The following is a 13,179-nucleotide window of genomic DNA, read 5'->3' on the forward strand; positions in this document are numbered from 1 at the left end:
TAAGACCAGGCTGGATGTGTCTCTGAGCAACCTGATCTAGTGTGAGGTGTCCCTGCCCATGGCAGGGCAGTTGGAAGTGGATGATTCTTGGGGTCCCTTCTAACCCTGACAATTCTCTGATTCCATGGCAAACAGCATCCTGGCCTCTCTCAGCAGTACAGTGGCCAACAGGACCACGACAGTGATTGTCCCACTGTCCACTGGTAAGGCCACACCTTGAGCACTGAGTTCAATTTTAGGTCCTTCAGTACAAGAAAGACAGTGAAGTGCTGGATAAAGTCCAGAGAAGGGCCATGAAGGTGGTGAAAGGACTGGAGAACAGGACTGGGGAGGAGCAACTGAGGGCACTGGGGTTGTTAAGTCTGGAGAAAAGGAGGCTCTCTACCATGCCCTGAAATGAGCTTAAAGCCATATGAAGCCAGAACAACAGGAAGTGGCCTCAAGTTGTGCTAGGAGAGGTTTAGGTTGGATGCAAGGAACAATTTCTTGCCTGAAAAAGTTGTCAAGCCCTAGAACAGGCTGCTGTTGGAAGTGGTTGAATCCCCACCCCTGATGGTGTTTCAAAGAGGCAGAGATGTGATGCTGAGGGCCAGGATTTAGCACCAGCCTTGGTAGAGTTAGAGAATGGTTGGGTTTGATAATCTTGAAGATCTTTTCCAACCAAAAGGATTCTGTGTTTCATCTCCTGATGCAATTAGCATGAGTACAGGTTGCTTTGGGTGGAAGAACTTCCTTGAGATGCTTGAATTTAGAACAGATCCTCATATTGTGTCTGGGAGCTTTCGAGATGATTCATCCACATGGATCTGTGTACCTTGCCCTCCTTTCCCACTCTTTAGGAGCTGCATTGAGGCATGTGCCATCTTGTCTTTCTGGCAGTCCCTCTTGGAGCACACTGTTCCAGGACGTGCATCTGCTCTGTCTTATGGACAGCTCACGAGTGGGAGCCTTTCTCTGGCTCTGACTTTCCACAGTGCAGTTTGAAACCATATTCTGGGCCTTGTGCCGTTAACGTGGTGAGGTTCACTGCTCACTGAGTGGAGTTCTGCAGATCAAAAGTCCTTTTTGTGTGTGTTTGTCAGCTCAGAATGGCTTTTACTTGGACATAGGAAGGTTGGGGAGGGACTCTGAAGAGGAGCTTGTGTTGATAGGACAAGGGCCAATGCCTTGAAACTGGAGCAGGAGAAATTTAGGTTGGGCATCAGGAAGAAATTCTGCACAGTGAGAGTGATAGAATACTAGAACAGGCTGTGCAGGGATGTGGTTGAGTCCCCATCCCTGGAGCCATTCAAGATCAGACTTGATATGGCCCTGGACAGCCTGTTCTAGTTGGTGGTGTCCCTGCTGCCTGCAGGGGGGGTTGGACAAGAGCACCTTTGAAGGTCTCTTCCAACCCAAAGCAATCTGTGAATCCCAGCTTCTCTCCACAGGCTCTGCAGCAAGCAGGATGCTGGGCACACATCTTGCCCCAGTAACCCTGGCATTCAAGCATCTTGCTCCAAAGCTGAAGTTCTGCAGGAGGCTCCTGGCTGATGTGTGTTGTGTGGTTTCATTGCAGGCCCAGGCTTATCTTGGAGTGTTCTACCTGAGGGGCCTGCAACCGAAGGAAGAGAGAGGTCTGAAGTACCTGCTGCTGGCAGCCAAGAGTGGTGTGAGTAAAGCCTTTGCAAGTCCTGATTGTTCTCTGCTTGGGATCATTGCAGGTCACAGGTGGCATGTTTCAGGGCTTCTTGGAAGTGAGTTAGTGGCAGGGCTGGAGAGCAAAATGTGAAAGGGCAGGTTGGAGCCTTGGTGCATCTTGGAGAGGAAGCAGGCCTTGGGCTGCTGGCCCTACAGAACAGGAATGGAAGAACAGCCCTGTGGGCCTGGGGTGGTTCTTGCAGCAGTGCTTGTGTTCATCAAGCAGAAGTTGGCAGGTTTCCCCTTGTGGAGCATCCACACCCTCTTCTGACAACCTCTTTCACTGCTGTTGGAACTTGGAATCATAGAGTTTAGGCTGGAAAAGACCTTTCAGATCGTCAAGTCCAACCATCAGTGCAACACTGCCAATGTCCCTCAGTGCCATACCTCCATGGCTTTGAAACTCCTCTAGGGATGATGACTACACCACTCCTTGGGCAAGGCAACCTGTCCCAGGGCTTGACAAACCTTTTGGGGAAGAAAGTTTTCTTAATGTCCAACTTAAACCTCCCCTGGTGTAATTCTGAGGCCTTTTCCTCTGATCCTAGCTCTTGTTACTTGGGAGACCAACCCACACCTCACTGCAGCCTCCTTTCAGGCAGCTGTAGAGATCAATGAGGTCTCCCCTCAGTCTCCTCTTCTCCACACTAAACACCCCCAGTTCCCTTAGCTGCTGCTCCCCAGCACTGTTCTCCAGACCCTACCCAGCTTTGTTGCCCTTCTCTGGACTTGCTTCAGCACCTGAATGCCCTTGAAGTGAGGGACCCAAAATTGAACCCAGCACTCGAGGCATGTCCAAACCAGTGCTGAGTGCATAGGGACAATCTCTGCCCTCCTCCTGCAGGCTACACTATTGCTGGTACAGGTCAGGCTGCTGGTGGCTTTCTTGGCCACCTGTGCACACTCTGGCTCACCTTCAAAGCTCATCCAGTCCAACCATTCTCTTAACTCTATCAAGGCTAGTGCTAGACCATGGCCCTCAGCACCACACCTCTGCCTCTTTGAAGCACATCCAGGGATGAGAATTCAACCACCTCCCTGGGCAACCTGTGCCAGTCTTTGAGAACCCTTTCAGTGAAGAAGCTTCTTCTAATGTCCGACCTAAACATCTCTGGTGGTGGAACATGAGGCCATTTCTCCATGAGATCATTTATCTGCCATTTCCTGACCATCAGAAAATCTAGCAGGAGTTACCAGGACTACCCTCCAGGTTTCTGCATGCTTTGATCACAACCATGCCAGCTCCTTGTACCCCATTATCTTTCCCACCTCTGCTTCCCAATGGATCCTGGGCTGTAGAGCTCCCACAGCCTGGTCTCTGGTGCCAGCCTCCTGCATAGACTCCCTGAAATGTACCTCCTGATGTTCTGCTGGCAGAAATGCTCCATGATATGTGAGCTTTAAGGTCCCTTCCAAGCCAAAGCATTCTGGGACTCTAGGATAATGATTTAGTCTGGATTACTTTGGGACTGTGGGGGTGCCAAGAGAGATTAATCAGTGCTCAAAGCTAATCCTGCTTGGAGAAGGTCTGTGTGGTACCTTCATGATGATCTCAGACTCTTGAGGAGTTGGACAAGGTGATCTTGAATGTCTCTTCCAACCATTCTATGGTATCATTTAGTTGGCTTTACTTTGGGACTATGGGATGCTGAGAGGAACTATTTGGTATTCAAGGCAAATCCTGCTTGGAGAAGGTCTGTGTGGTACTTTCATGATGCTTCAGACTGGTTGGTTGGGAGTTTCACAGATTCATAGGGTGGTTTAAGTTGGAAGGGACCTGGAACATCATCCAGTTCCAACCCCTCTGCCATGGGCAGGGATACCTCCCACCAGCCCAGACTGGTCATCCATCCTAGCCTTGAACACCTCTAGGGAGGGGGCATCCACAGCCTCCCTGGGCAATCTGTGCCAGTGTCTCCCCATCCTCACTGGAAAGAATTTCTTCTTCATCTCCAGTCTCAGTATTGCCTCGTCAAGCTCAGAGGGTAGATTTAGTTGGACTAGATGATCTCTAAGGCCCCTTCCAACCCAACCCATTCTGTGTTCCTTTCCCATTACCCTCTTTAGACACCTAGAAGACCCCTGGAGCTGGGTGAGGCAAGGCCAGCACCATTCAGCTCTGACTTCAGAAAGGAGAAACAGACAGAAAAAGTCAGGGGCTCAGCGTTTCTGTCTCAGCTTGTTCCTCTGTGCTGCAGCTCAAGGAGGGATTCTTGACAAGTGTTCTTCCAAACACAAGGAAGCTTCAGAGACCTGCTTTTTACTTTGGTTGCCACTTCTTATCCTCCTCCCTTATTTACTCTCTGCAGCCATGGAATCTAAAAACCACACCAAAGTGTTGTGGGGGAGCCAGGCCTGACCTCGGCGATGTCAGCGCGGCGCCGGCGCTGCTGCCGTGCTAATTTGGGGATCTGTTCTCCTGCTGGGCTTGTCTCTGAGGTGTTCATCAGCCAGGAGATGGCTAGTGGAATACTTCATACTCACTTAACCCCGTCTCTTGTCACATCTGAAGTGCCAATCCTTCAACATGTTTATCTCCTCTCTGAAGAAGTTTGTTGCTGTCAGAAACCGAAGCTTGCAACATTTTGCAGGGCACCCACTCAGTGAGCTCTTCGCTTCCCTCTAGCAGCTACATCCCCAGACAGCAACACTTGCAATATGTTCTTTCCTCATGGCTTCATTAAAACTTGCTTCTGAACTTCCTTTCTTCTTCTCTGGTGCTTTGCCAAGCCTTGTTTAGATCATGCTTCTGGCAGGCACACGCTGAGCCACATTGCTGCCTTTCTTTGCTGGAGAAGGTCTGGGTGACCACTGGTCCATGAGGGATTTTCAGTGTCTGTACAAGCAGCATCTTGCTTCCTTGCTCTCTGGAGGACCTTTTTCCACCTTGCTCTCTGGGGGGGGGGACCCTGTTCCTCCTTGCTCTCTGGGGGGTAACCCTGTTCCTCCTTGCTCTCTGGGGGGTAACCCTGTTCCTCCTTGCTCTCTGGAGGACCCTGTTCCTCTTTGCTCTCTGGGGGGGAACCCTGTTCCTCCTTGCTCTCTGAGGGGGAACCCTGTTCCTCCTTGCTCTCTGGGGGGGCCCTGTTCCTCCTTGCTCTCTGGAGGACCCTTTTCCACCTTGCCTTCTGGGGGACCCTTTTCCTCCTTGCTCTCTGGGGGGGGACCCTGTTCCTCCTTGCTCTCTGGGGGGAACCCTGTTCCTCCTTGCTCTCTGGGGGGGGCCCTGTTCCTCCTTGCTCTCTGGAGGACCCTTTTCCACCTTGCCTTCTGGGGGACCCCGTTCCTCCTTGCTCTCTGGGGGACCCTGTTCCTCCTTGCTCTCTGGAGGACCCTGTTCCTCCTTGCTCTCTGGTGGGCACCCTTTTCCTCCTTGCCCTCTGGGGGACCCTTTTCCACCTAAAGGATCTCAGATAAAGTTCACAGCCAACACGTAAATGTGTCAGGGGTTTCTGTTGGCATCTCCAGCAGCATGGGCAGCAGCAGCAGGGAGAGGATTCTGCCCTTCTGCTATGCTCTGCTCAGATCCCCCTGGCAGTGCTGGGGCCAGCTCTGGAATCCTCAGCACAGACAGGGACCTGTTGGAGCAGGGCCATAGGAGGTCACAGCAATGCTGGCAGGGCTGGAAGGGCTCTGCTGTGATGCCAGGCTGAGAGAATTGGGCTTGTTCAGCCTGGAGAAGAGAAGGCTCCAGGGAGACCTTCTTGGTGGCCTTTGTGCTTCAAGGGGCTGATCAGAAAGCTGGGGACAGAGTTTTGAGCAGGGCCTGTTGTGAGAGGACAAGGAGTGATGGTTTGAACTGAAACAGGGAGTTTCAGAGGAGAGAAGGAAGAAATGTTTGACCCCGAGGGTGGTGAAACACAGGCCCAGGTTGCCCAGATAGGTGAGAGCTGCCCCATCCTTGTAAGCATTCCTAGTCAGGTTGTGTGGAGCTCTAAGCAACCTGCTCTGGTTGCAGATGTCCCTGCTGACTGCAAGAGGGTTGGACTAGCTGAGTTTTAAAGGTCCCTTCCCACCCAAACCATTCTATGATTTGTTCAGCTTGGTTTCCACTGCCTTTACTGTGGAATATAATTAGGTGGGGCTGAGCAAGATAGTGGTGTTGGAGATGGCCAGCATGATGCTGCTGAGGTGGCTCTTCCAACACTTGGCAGCAAGTACCTCTGTGGCATTTCTTTTGTCTTTATGAGACTTCTGCATGACCTGCAGTAGGGCAGGCCACAGGGTGTGCTCAGGGTTTGGGTGTGCTCAGGATGTGGGTGCAGTCAAGGCTGCCCAAGTCCCCTTAGCCCTGAGACAATCCATCAGGATGCTCTGCAGAGACAACAGTTCCTTTGTTCCTGTGATGGTGCTCTGGATTATAACAGCAGAACAAGGGGACACAGTCTCAAGTTGTGCCAGGGCAGGTCTGGGCTGGCTGTTAGGAGGAAGTTCCTGGCAGAGAGAGGGATTGGCATTGGAATGGGCTGCCCAGGGAGGTGGTGGAGTCTCTGTGCCTGGAGGTGTTGAAGCCAAGCCTGGCTGGGGCACTTAGTGCCATGGTCTGTTTGGTTGGGCAGGGCTGGGTGCTAGGTTGGGCTGGGTGAGCTTGGAGCTCTCTGCCAAGCTGCTCACCTCTATGATTCTATGAATTTAAGTGGGAAGGGATATGACTGAAGATGAAGGAGGGGAGATTTAGGCTGAAGATGAGGAAGATGTCTCCAGTAGGGAGGCACTGGCACAGGTTGCCCAGGGAGATTGTGGATGCCCTCTCCTTGGAGGTCTTCTAGGCCAGGCTGGTTGAGACCTTAAGCAACCTGGGCTGGTGGGAGGTGTCCCAGCCCAGTACAAGGGGATTTGGAGCTGGATGATCTTCAGATTCCCTTCCAACCTATCCCATTCTATGAATTCTGTGCATCTATGAAGGAGCAGAGTCCTTGGGCCGTTCATCTTGCAGAAGAGCAGTCCCAGAGGGGATCTGAGCAATGCTCAGCAAGAGCTGAAGGGTGGGGGGCAAGAGGATGGGGCCAGACTCTTCTCAGTGGTGCCTAGCAACAGAACAAGGGGCAGTGGGCACAAACCAGAAACCAAGAGGCTCCATCTGAGCAGGAGGAGGAAATTCTTTGTTGTGAGGGTGCTGGAGGCCTGGAGCAAGCTGCTCTGATTGATTTATTTTGGAGTCTCCTTTTCTGGCCATCGTCCAACCCCCTCCCTGGCCGTCGTGATCTTGGGCAGGCTGCTGGGAGTGCCCTGCTTTGGGCTGGGTGATCTCCAGAGATCACTTGTAACCCCCACCATGCTAAAATTCAGGGATTCTGAGTTAGAGCTGCTCAAAGAGGAGATGAAATTCCTGCAGATAGGATCTGAGAGACAGAGGAGTAAACTTGAGAGGAGGTGACCAAGGATAAATCGGCAAACTTCAAAGAAGGTGTTACAGCCTCTCTCTTCTCCTTTCATGTGCTGTTGTCACTTCTCCCTGGTGCCAGGCTGATGGCTCTGCTCTCTCCTGTGGCTAGCATGCCCAAAGCAGGTACCACGTGGGTGTTTGCTATGAGAAGGGTCTCGGAGTGCAGCAGAACCTGGCAGAAGCAATGAGGCACTACCGGGAGTCAGCTGCTGCGGGGAACCGGAGCGCTCGGGAGCGGCTGCGACTGTTAGAAGAGGAGGTGGAAGGTACCAGGGGTGGGGAAGGAAGAGGGTGTGTGGGGTTCTCTGGAGGTAGTCACCCCAGAAAAGTGAGGCCTGGATTGCCTGAGGAAAGATAGCACAGGGCCATGGCAAGGCTCCCTCTTTACTGAAGGCAGCGCTTTGCTTTCTCGGTTCTTTTTGCTGCTTTCTGGTTGTTTCCAGTCAGGCTGAAGTAGAAGAATTGGTCCCACAGTGTGATGTGTCATTAAAAAGCTTGGCCAGCAGGTGAAGGGAGGGGATTCTGCCACTCTGCTGGGCTCTGGTGAGACCCCACCTGCAGTGCTGTGTTCAGCTCTGGAGCCCCACAACACAAGGAGGATGTTAGAGCAGGTCCAGAGGAGGCCACGAAGGTGACCAGAGGGCTGGAGAACCTCCCCTCTGAGGACAGGCTGAGAGAAGTGGGGCTCTTCAGCCTGGAGAAGTGAAGGCTCCAGGGGACCTTACAGCAGCCTTCCAGTTCCTGAAGGGGGCTGCAGGAGAGCTGGGGAGGGACTTTTGAGAGAAGCATGGCGTGAAAGGACAAGGGGGGATGGCTTCAAACTGGAAGGAGCTCTGTTTAGATCAACCATTAAGAACAAATTGTTCACTGTGAGAGTGGTAAGGCACTGGAACAGGTCTCCCAGAGCAGCTGGGGAGGCTTTAAGCATGGAAGTGTTCAAAGGCAGGTTGAGTGGGGCCTTGAGCAGGGTGGTCTAGTAGGAGGTTTCCCTGTCTATGGAACAAGATGATCTGTAAGGCCCCTTCCAACCCCACCTGTTGTGTGACTCTGTGATCAGCACCTTGCTTTCCTCTCCTTTCAGACGCATCACTGAAGCACAGCTTCCCCTCTGGAATAAGAGCCTCCTCTTCTAGCCCCTCTTTCTGGGCTAGAGCAGGCCTGCACACCACCCAGCCAACACAGCCTGCCCTCACCCTGCCCCACTCTTGGAGTGCAGATGGACTCCATGTGATGTTTGGTGCTGCAGGATGGAGCCGGGGCCTGAGAAACAGGACAGCACTGCTGGAGCTGCAGCGCTTGGAGCCTCACCACTGCTGCTTCTAGAGCAACGGGTAAGGGAGACAGGCAGGGCAGGCAGCTCATCCTTTCTCTGGACCTGGCAGCAGGCTAGCAGGGAGTGGAAGGAGAAGGCTTTCTTTTAATGGAACAGGAGCCATTTTTAAATGCTAAGGGGTTGAAAATGAGCCTTGTGAGATCTCCTGTGGCCTGTAGCGGTAGGACGAGGGGCAGTGGTTTCAGACTAGAGCAGAGCAGATTTAGATTGGATGTTAGGAACAAGTTCTGTCACTGCAACAGGTTTCCCAGGGAGGTAGTTGAGGCCTTTATCCCTGGAGATACTCAAGGTGAGGCTCAACAGGGCTCTGGGCAACCTGATGTAGTTGAGGATGTCCCTGCTGACTGCAGAGGGGTTGGACTGGATGAGCTTTAGTGGTCCCTTCCAACCCAGACCATTCTGTGCCACCAGGTTTGTTCCTCAACCTTCCCAAACAAGAACCTTCTTTTGCTCTTACATTTTCACTTAGAGCTTTGTACAGACTCCTCCACTGATTTGGGACTATGGTCCAAGTGCACATCTTGCACTTAATCACCATATGGGACTGTTGAGCCTGGAGATGAAAAAGCTCCAGGGAGACCTAAAAGAGGCCTTCTGGTACCTGAAGGGGGCTACAAGAAAGCTGCAGGGGGACTGTTTGCAAAGGCCTGCAGGGACAAGATGAGGGACAGTGGTTTGAAGTTAGAGCAGATTTAGATTTGGTGTTAGGGACAAGTTCTGCACCATGAGGGTGCTGGAACACTGTAGGAGGTTTCCCAGGGAGGTAGTTGACTCACCTTGGTATATTTCCAGGGATGGGACCTCTTGACAAAGCCCTGAGCAACCTGATCTAGTGGAGGATGTCCCTGCTGCCTGCAGGGGGGTTGGATTGGATGAGCTTTGGAGGTCCCTTCCAACTCAAACCATTTTGAATCTATGTTGGCAGCTAACTCTGAGCCTAACCTGCACCCTCTGAGGCAGGCTGATGTGGCTTCAAGGCTGGCTAGCAGTCTCCACAGTGCTTCTGCTGCCAGCAGAGTCTGTGCTTGTCTCTACTTCACCATCGTGGCAGCTTAGTCCACTTTCAAACCTGTGCTAATAGGGGAGTGAATTCTGGCTATTAGAGCACAGGTTTTGGTGGGGTATGGCTCATGGAACTGGTGGGAGTAATGGCTGTCCTTGGGCTTCCTGCACTGCTGTCACTATCCTTTGGTCCCAAATTCCCTTCCTGACAGAGTGGTGAGGGATTGGCACAGGCTGCCCAGAGAGGTGCTGGAGTCCCCATCCCTGGAGGTGTTTAAGAAAGGTGTGGCCGTGGCACTGTGGGACGTGGCTTAGTGGCCATGGTGGGGTTGGGTTCATGGTTGGACTGGATGATCTTAGAGGGTTTTCCCAACCAAAATGAGTCTATGATTCTGTGGCATTCCTTCAGCTCTAGCAGCCAGCTGCTGCCTTGGGTACACCTCTTTGTATCACAACAAGCAGGGTTGGCTTTGGAATGTGTCATGTACGCGCTTGCTAAGCAGGCAGCTCCTTTTCACTGCTGCGGGCAAGGGATGCTCCCAGCAGGCAGCAACCTCTGGCAGGCAGGCAGCAGCTGGTAGGATAATTTCTTGCCCTGGAGTAGTTGAGTCCGGAAACAGCCATTTGTCCCCACCAGTTTAAACTGGTTCAAGGGCATCTGTACAAACTCTCTGGCTTCCTGTAGCCACGCTGCTGCTCTCGGGCGCTTTGCAGCCTCTGGCAGACAAAGGCAGTGGCCCCATCCTGAACTTGCTATGGTCTCCATTCAGCAAGGGAGGAGCTCAATGCATCTGATTGTTCTTCTGCACTGCTCTGGTCTGTCTTTCTGCCCAGACCAAGCTTTCTTAATCCATTTCCTTTATCAAGCAGGATGCAATCAGCAGGAAACTCCTCGGGTGGATATCCTACGCCGCGATAATCCACGCGGTGCTTACGCTGCGGTCAGCACAGGACGGGGCAGGGGGGTAGGGAAGCAGTTTGAAGAGTCAGGAAACTGAACCAAGAGAGAAGAATTTGGCTCCTTTTTTTATCTGCTGCTTAGGATGTATTTTTGTTTAAAGCTTGTCCACTGACAGGCAGATCAAAGTAACTTGGCAGAGGAAGACGTGAGGTGGTGCAGTGCGTTTGTCCTCCATGCGTGCTCCTGGGATGCCGAGGAATCCCTGCAGGCTGCATCTCCTCACAGCCACAGCTCTGCCTCCCTCCTGCTTTGCACAGCTGCATCCCAGACAGAATTTGGCTGCTGACATTGTTGTGGTGCAGGAGCCTGTTTTGTTTGTGAAACAGAACAGCAAGATACTTCCGTAGCAGCAGGGCTGGGGCAAAGCCATCAGCCAGGTTTATTACCAGAGATGGAGTCATCTGTAAAGCACTTTGGAGACTCCAGGTGCAGCAGTGGATGTTTGGGATATTAAAGAGCCTTACCTGGGGAAATCTCACTCTGTTGCTTTTGTCATTTGCTCCCAGGAGCAACAGAAAGGGATAACTCTTGTGTAGTCTGGTTTTAAATGAGTTGTGTGATCAGCTTGCTGCTGTGGCTCTGTCACCTCTAGGTGTGTGGAACAGGAACATGGGGAGGACACTGCTGAGGTGCTCCAGGATCATGTCTGCTGGGCTGAACAACTCAGCAGTAAAATGCAAGCCAAAAATCTCACCCAAAGACACCTGATTCAACAGCCCTACCGTGAGCAGAGCCACAGATTGAGCTGGGTTGGAAGGAACCTTAAAGATCATCCAGTCCCACCCCCCTTGCCATGGGCAGGGACAGCTCCCACCAGCCCAGGTTGTTCATAGAATCACAGAATCAGGCAGGGTTGGAAGGGACCACAAGGATCACTCAGTGCCAACCCCCCTGCCATGCCCAGGGACACCCTACCCTAGAGCAGGCTGCACACAGCCTCAGCCAGCCTGGCCTTAAACACCTCCAGCCATGGGGCCTCAACCCCTTCCCTGGGCAACCCATTCCAGCCTCTCACCACTCTCCTGCTCAACAGCTTCCTCCTCACCTCCAGCCTGAATCTCCCCAGCTCCAGCTTTGCTCCATTCCCCCCACTCCTGCCACTCCCTCACAGCCTCAGAAGTCCCTCCCCAGCTTTTTTGGAGCTCCCTTCAGATGTCACAAGAAGGTCACCTGGGAGCCTCCTCTGCTCCAGCCTGCACAGCCCCAACTCTTTCAGGCTGTGCTCACAGCAGAGCTGCTGCAGCCTCTGAGCATCCTCCTGGCCCTGCTCTGGACACTCTCCAACATCTCCACAGCCCTCTTGTAATGTGGGCTCCAGAGCTGGCTGCAGTCCTCCAGGTGGCATCTCAGCAGAGTGCAGTAGAGGGGAAGAATCACCTCCTTCACTCTGCTGGCCACACTTGCTGCAGCCCAGGCTCTGCTTGGCTTTCTGGGCTGCAAGTGCACACTGCTGGCTCATGTTGAGCTTCTCATCCTCCAAGGCATGTCTTTGGAGGCAGGTGTGTTGTGAACTGTGGTGTCTGGAGAAATCAGAGACAGTGGTTTGAAACTGGAGCAGGGGAGGTTTAGGTTGGACATCAGCAGGAAGTTCTGCATGAGAATGGTACAATGCTGGAAGAGGTTGCCCAAGGATGTGGCTGAGGCCCCAGCCCTGGAGACATTCAGGGTCAGACTTACTGCGCCCTTGCACAGCCTGGTCTAGTCAGAGGTGTCCCTGCTGGCTGCAGAAACGTTGGACAAGATGACCTTTGAGGGTCTCTCAGTCTGGGAAGTCAGGGCAGTGTTTTTAACATCAAGGTGATGGAGCAGAGCCAGCAGTGGTGGGGACACAGCAGCAGTGGCCCTGTGCTGTCACAAGGGGAGGCTGACAGGCTCCTCCTCAGCGAGCAGCGCTGCTGTGCATTGCTAGCAGCAGAGGAGGCAGCTTAGCCTCGTTCCCATAGCTTGACCCACTTCTTGCTTACCCAGCCACTTTTCCCAGCACCCCCCCAGATTCATTCTGGGGGTTTGTGTCATACTTGGAAGGCTCAAACTGTGGTGCAGAAGACTCCTGTGGGTGGTGCACCTACCTGCCACCCGCGCAATGCCGCATAAGCCTGCAGCTGCGCTCCAGATGCTTCTGCCACCATTCTCCTGCTCTGCTCTGCAAACCTCCAGGGCTTGCAGCACCTCTGTGTGTTTCCTTTGTCACTGGCACCTGGCTCCTGGTTTCCTGCACAGGCTCTGCCTCCTGGCTGACGTTCACACAGAGCAAAGCAAAAAGCCTTCACGTGCTTGAAGCTTGCCACTGAACGTTTCCAAGCGGCTTTTTCACGCTTCCCTTTTCCCAGGTTACCTTTGGCAGACTCCAGCCATCTGTTGTCTGCTTCTGGGCAAGGAGTAGCTTCCAAAATCCCATGGCCTCAAAAGAGAGCTTGGAGAAAGAAATTGTGGGTTGTAGGAAGGGTGCCAGTGCTGGGTTTGGGGTGTTGTACAGCGTGCCAAGCTGACGGTGGTAGAACCACGAAAGCTGAAAGGATCAGGTGGGGACAGGAGGCAGATCTCCCCTTCCTGAGCTGCCACTTCAGGCTTTCTGCAGAGCCACCATTACATCAGCTTGGGCCAGAGATGGTGGTGTGAGGGGCAAAAGTGATTTTATTTAAATAAGAGCTGAGATCCTGGAGCTCTGCAGCACATCTGCAGTGTTTGTCCGTGCTGCGCAGCCTGGGCTCACAAGGGTGTAGCTGACTCTGGTGTGCTTGTGGTTAACCTAATAGCCCCCAGCCCCTCCATCAGCTTGGCCTGGCAGGAGAAGACCCTCCCGTGTGTGATGGGAAG

General features: G+C 53.0%; 1 protein-coding gene across 3 annotated transcripts in view; it reads left to right on the forward strand.

Annotated features, from left to right (window-relative positions):
• The window catches only part of DELE1 (DAP3 binding cell death enhancer 1), a 29,860-nt gene that overhangs the window by 15,851 nt on the left and 830 nt on the right, over positions 1–13,179 (forward strand). The window contains exons 9-12 of one of the 3 annotated variants that reach the window (XM_064161475.1): positions 1,559–1,651; positions 7,176–7,332; positions 8,148–8,397; positions 10,269–10,835. In XM_064161475.1, coding sequence (XP_064017545.1) covers positions 1,559–1,651; positions 7,176–7,332; positions 8,148–8,389 — 492 coding nt within the window. In that variant the 3' untranslated portion in view covers positions 8,390–8,397; positions 10,269–10,835. Of the gene's footprint in view, positions 1–1,558; positions 1,652–7,175; positions 7,333–8,147; positions 8,398–10,268; positions 10,836–13,179 lie in introns of those variants that run through there. The other 2 variants (XM_064161476.1, XM_064161473.1) reach the window with 2 other exon arrangements.

This window comes from Pogoniulus pusillus, chromosome 22 (genome assembly GCF_015220805.1).
Source record: "Pogoniulus pusillus isolate bPogPus1 chromosome 22, bPogPus1.pri, whole genome shotgun sequence".
Lineage (NCBI taxonomy): Eukaryota > Metazoa > Chordata > Aves > Piciformes > Lybiidae > Pogoniulus > Pogoniulus pusillus.